Consider the following 5,310-nt stretch of genomic DNA (forward strand, 5'->3'; position numbering starts at 1 on the left):
ACTCTATCTCGCTATCTTTTTATCGATTCGATTCATTTCATAACATTAATGCGAACCCCTACAGAATCGTAAAATTAAACCTATTTTATATTGATCTGCAAGAAAAGTAGTTTAGAAACATGTAAGTACAATAATTCTACGATATTTGGCGATTATTGCTACTTTTGTGCCACCTGAACATTTATTTTTAATGATATATTATCACTCTAAATTAAAGTCGTAAATTGGTCGTAACCAACTGAGATCAGAAAGGTTTAAAAAGTAAAAAAAATATGTTTTTATTATTATGGCAATTTAAAAAAATAATATAGAAGAGGTGTTTTATTACATTTGAATCTATTTCGGATTTTTTGAAATAGATTCGATCTGTGGATTGATTCAGAGGTATTATTATGATCCAGTACGATCCACAAAAATGATTTAAAGGGAAAAATCGACCCTACTAGTACACCCTCATTATCTAGCAAAAGTAACATGACTTGTCGATGCAGTGCCGTAAACATTTTATTTCCTATTTTTTATTTTGTGATTCGTAACCGTGTCATCAGCGTCAATTCCCGGCGGGGCAGATTTAAAAAGTATTCTTATGACCTGTCCCAAATGATGAGCACAGGTTGTATATGCTTCATTTGAACGAGGAATTTGGGAAAATCTTGCATAAAAAACAAAAATAGTACATCGCGTTTCAAAACCGCAAATTTTGGGCTTATGTCACCTAGCAATAAACTTGGGAACTACATTGTTGTATTACAAATTTATAGACTTTTTTAAACAATTCTTTGTTTATTGCTTTGAAGTTGTTTTGTTTATAGTGCTTATATTTGTGTGTGGTGGTCGTGATGATAACTCTGGTGAAGCACCACAGGGGGCTACATCCATGTAGGAATGGACGTTATAGGACATTCGAAAATTAAAGCATCATTACTTTGTATAAAAACTTTGCACTTGGGATGTCTTTCTCGATATCGAGCGCTCGGAATGCGAAAACAAGAAACAATAGAATGCAAAACTTCAGTTTTAATTTAAATACCTAAATATCGTCAGAATAAACGAATGGAGAGACAGAGAGAGAGAGAATAGCATAGCAAAAACCACACGGCCTCTATTTATGTGACCGACCAAGATAATAAGTAATACTGTCTATTTGTTTAGATATTGTGCATGTTCCTAAATTATATGAATTCCTTAATAGAAACCATCGCGATTCTTGTGCCATATTCTGACATAATTTGCATTGAACTGTTGTTTAATTTTTTTATCAATGGCTCCAAATCTTACATCAAATCCTTTAGAGAAGCACTTAAGTGCTCTAACGTGCTATCACTATTATGTTTTTGTCTTAATTTTCATCGCCAAATGGCCCTTGGTCTGGCATGCCCTTAGTTTGATATTCCTCTCACCACCGATGGATTTTTACTGTGAAGGTACAGCAATGCTTTTATAATATTAATATTACATTTGGAATTCGAGGAAGTAACGTAAGTTTCTAACAGTTTAATTTATTACTTTACAATTTTTTATTTTGTTCTATAGGTATTGACAATAAAGAAAACTTCAACAAATGCCCCTGTGACAAACCTTGGTTTGACCAAAGTGTATTTGAAGCAACGATGCAAACAAAATTTATGTTGTACTGCGATAGAAGTTGGCTCATCGCTTTTTCACATTGCATATGCAATACTGGTGTTTTGGTGGGAAGTCTCACATTTGGTTACCTTTCTGACAAGTATGTGTGAACATTTCGATGATTAAAAAAAAACATTACACCTAATCAGAAATTGACAGTTGTTATTATCACATAATAATCACTAAAAGGCCGAAGTATTTTGCTATAGCATATCATTAATTATGATGTTTCAGATACGGCCGACTCACAACATTTTCAGCCTCTTGCCTAACAATTGCTATTAGCGGGAGTCTGGTGACAGTCATGCCTACAATTACCGCGTTCACTTGCATGAGGTTTTTCGAAGGAATGGGCATTGGTGGTAGCATCGTGACATCATTCGTCTTGTGCGTGGAATACTCAGCAACAGTCCACAGGGAATACATCACCGCCTTATTCCATCTCCCTCTAAACTTGGGCCACATAAGTATGGTTGGGGTCTCATATCTTTTAAGAGACTTCGATAATTTCCAACTTGCTATTTCTTTACCAATCTTTTTGTTGGTACCGCTAAGATGGCTAATGATGGAATCCCCCAAGTGGCTTTTGGATAACGCCAAATTAACAGCATTATCAACTGGTTTGGAAAAGTTTAATCGTCAGTTAGTATTTCCTTTATTTAAACTGATCTTTTGAAATTGATAATTGTATGCTTCCTTATTATAAATTAATATATTATGTCGAGTTCTTAAGTATTCGCGATAGTTACACATCGGAAATGAAACTACTTTGCCGATTTTAAATCGCGTATATTTGTTTTTTCAAACAAACCGATGTTTCGGGCCCTTTACAGGTTGACCATGGAACCTGGTTGACTAAGGTGGTACAGTCATCAACCAGTTATGTCTAATATTAATGCAAATCACCCTATTTTGTCACTATAATTACAAAAGTTAGTAATTAAATACCTTATTTTTAATTTTACAAAGAAAACATTCAAATTTACGCTACATTACGTTTTGCAAATTATTTTATTGAATGAATTTTTATTTAGTTCAATTTATTATTAATTAACAATAGAAATTAGAATAAATTAAAACATATTAATTAGTACTGCAGTCTTATATCTCTTTAGGATTTTTCATCGGAGGAAATACTGGATCCCAAACTGGTGGTACGGAGAAACCATCTTCCCTGTTGAAATTAGGCTTTCAAAGAACAAGAACATATAGCTGATGTCAAAACACCGTCGCGTAAACAAGTCTGCAGTCTGCGAGCATGTCATGGATAAACCTACACATTCAAAGAACTTTGACAAACCACAGGTCCTGCAAAAGAAGTCCGTTATCTACCCAGGATGCTGCGAGAGGCTATTGAAATTAAAAAACACCCTAATTTCAACAGGGAAGATGGTTTCTCCGTACCACCAGTTTGGGATCCAGTATTTCCTCTGATGAAAAATCCTAAACAGACATAAGACAGCAGTACTAATTAATATGTTTTAATTTATTCTAATGTCTATTATTACTTATTAATAAATTGAACTTAATAAAAATTCATTAATAAAATAATTTGTAAAACGTAATGTAGCATAAATTGGAATGTTTTCTTTGTAAAATTAAAAATAAGGTATTTGATTAGTAACTTTTGTAACTATAGTGAAAATAGGGTGGTTTGCATTAATATTAAAGGGCCCGAAACGTCGGTTTGTTTGAAAAAACAAATATACGCGATTTAAATCCGGAAAAATAGTTTCATTTCCTAATATATTATTATTTTAATGCGTGCAATTTCTACGATTCGTCAGTTTTGTCAACGACTGCATTCGTTTCAGGCGTTCAAGTACAAGCATCAAAGAGGAATTCGAACAATACCTCCAAACGGGAACGTTGAACACTACTGCAAAAACTGTTACGTGTTTTGAAATATTTAAACATAAAAAAGTCGTAGTCAATTTCTCATGCATGGCCATTATATATTTTGTATGTGGCATGGGTTACTATGGGGTGTCACAGTTCATCGGAGAAATGAGTGGTGATATACATTTAAACGTTTTTATTTCTGGCGTTTCGTTGGTACCAGGAACTATATTGTGCATGTTTTTATTAAAATTATTGGGAAGAAGACCCTTATTAATGATGGCATTGCTATGTTCTGGCATTTTCATGATCTGTGTCATATTAATTCCTGAAACCTACGTGTGGCATAGAGTCGTGTTCGCCTGCATCTGTAATGCTTTCTTCTTCATGGCTTTTATCGTTAGCTTTTTGTACGGCGTGGAGATGTTTCCAACTAGTATTAGGAATTCTGTTCTAGGATCGTTGTCAATGGTCTCGAGAGTTGGACAAATAGCAGCACCACCTATTAATTCTCTTTCTGAATTTACTGCTGCCATATTCTTTGGCATAATGGCTATAGTAGGTGGTGCCCTTTGTTTTCTGTTGCCTGAAACAAAAGGTATCGAACTGCCATCAACTCTCGAAGAAACGAGACGGATATCAAAGAAAAAAGGAGACTCTGATGGACCCCTCAGGATGGTGAGCCCAAAAGCAAAAAATGGGGGCTGATACAAAATATACTACCATTTACAATAGTAATTTATTAATATAATCAAAGCCCTATTAAAATTTTGAAGCTGGTGTTAAATAAATTTGTCAGTAGCTTCAGCAAAAGGCGAAGAGCCAAATAATTACTGTGACCACTATTATTTTTTCTAATTGTCAAATAATGCGTTTGTCGTGAAATCTGTATTTTAGTCATATTGTGAACACAAATAAATTATTAATATCGGAATTTTCTTTTTTAACAAGTTTACCATATTTGGCTATCCTAAGACTAACAAAGTTAAAACTTATTGTACAATATTCTGTGGCTATAGCCTTCATTTCTACTAGTGGTGCATCGTATATCACATTAATAAGGTAGTGCCTTATATTCAACATTGGTGCCAACCGTGACGCCATGTCAATTAATGATGATTTATTTTTAGAAGTAAACTGCTGCGTATCGCTTGTTTTCACAATTACAATCGACACTAAAATAGCGAGAATTCTTAATAATCTTTCGAATTATAGGCAACTTTCAGTTTTAATATTAGCAAACATGTAAATTACATAATAAATCAATTTTCTGTTAGGGTACTTATATATATAATAATTAATAACTTAAAAATAGGAAATTAGCCAAGTTACAAATTTAACATAATAATAATATATAACGTATCTTTATAAATACGTACTTGCGCAGTACAATTATGGCAGCTATCTGATACGTTGCTAAGGTATCCGCCCTACGTGAAGCGACTGTGGTGCAATGTGCCATTCAAGTAATTCACAGTAAAACAAAGGCCCACCACGACATTGTTATTTTCAATAAGCTATATTCCAGGGATAATGAAAAAAGTTTTTATTACCACAATACCCAACCCTAGTCGCTATAACGCCAACTTGAAGCTATAAGTGGAAAGTAGGAATAATGTCAAATTTAACTTGCACAATGGAGTTTTTCGTATGGTTTCTAGGGTTCCGTAACTAAGAAACCTTGCAACATCAATCAGTTCATCTTTTTATTCGTCCATCTCTAGATCACAAGCCGTAGTAGCCTAATGGTTTGGCCTACCGTCTGTCAAGCAGAAGCCATGGGTTCTAATCCAAAAAAAAAACCTGGACGTCGAAGAAGATTCACAACATTCGGAAAACGTGGGA

The 5,310-nt window shown here is 34.0% G+C and overlaps 1 protein-coding gene across 2 annotated transcripts; it reads left to right on the forward strand.

The window, feature by feature from the left end:
• The first annotated feature begins 1,242 nt into the window (after positions 1-1,242).
• On the forward strand, positions 1,243-4,396 carry LOC113235180 (solute carrier family 22 member 3-like). Of its 2 annotated transcripts, XM_026470792.1 has the most exons (5): positions 1,247-1,424; positions 1,534-1,726; positions 1,861-2,268; positions 3,441-3,516; positions 3,923-4,083. In XM_026470792.1, exons 1-5 carry the CDS (start codon positions 1,262-1,264, stop codon positions 3,956-3,958), a joined length of 876 nt encoding a protein of 291 aa, XP_026326577.1. In that variant the 5' UTR covers positions 1,247-1,261; the 3' UTR covers positions 3,959-4,083. The 2 variants fall into 2 exon arrangements, with proteins under 2 accessions (XP_026326576.1, XP_026326577.1); XM_026470791.1 differs by having other exon boundaries at positions 1,243-1,424; positions 3,441-4,396.
• The last annotated feature ends 914 nt before the right edge of the window (positions 4,397-5,310 follow it).

This window comes from Hyposmocoma kahamanoa, unplaced genomic scaffold (genome assembly GCF_003589595.1).
Source record: "Hyposmocoma kahamanoa isolate Upper Pololo Valley unplaced genomic scaffold, ASM358959v1 87, whole genome shotgun sequence".
In the NCBI taxonomy this organism is placed as follows: domain Eukaryota; kingdom Metazoa; phylum Arthropoda; class Insecta; order Lepidoptera; family Cosmopterigidae; genus Hyposmocoma; species Hyposmocoma kahamanoa.

Coding starts and splice junctions, on each gene's coding strand:
- LOC113235180 (XM_026470791.1), top strand. CDS start 1,262: ATGGCTCCAAATCTTACATCAAATCCTTTAGAGAAGCACTTAAGTGCT. Junction 1,727..1,860: donor TTTGGTTACCTTTCTGACAA/GTATGTGTGAAC, acceptor ATGATGTTTCAG/ATACGGCCGACTCACAACAT. Junction 2,269..3,440: donor TTGGAAAAGTTTAATCGTCA/GTTAGTATTTCC, acceptor CATTCGTTTCAG/GCGTTCAAGTACAAGCATCA.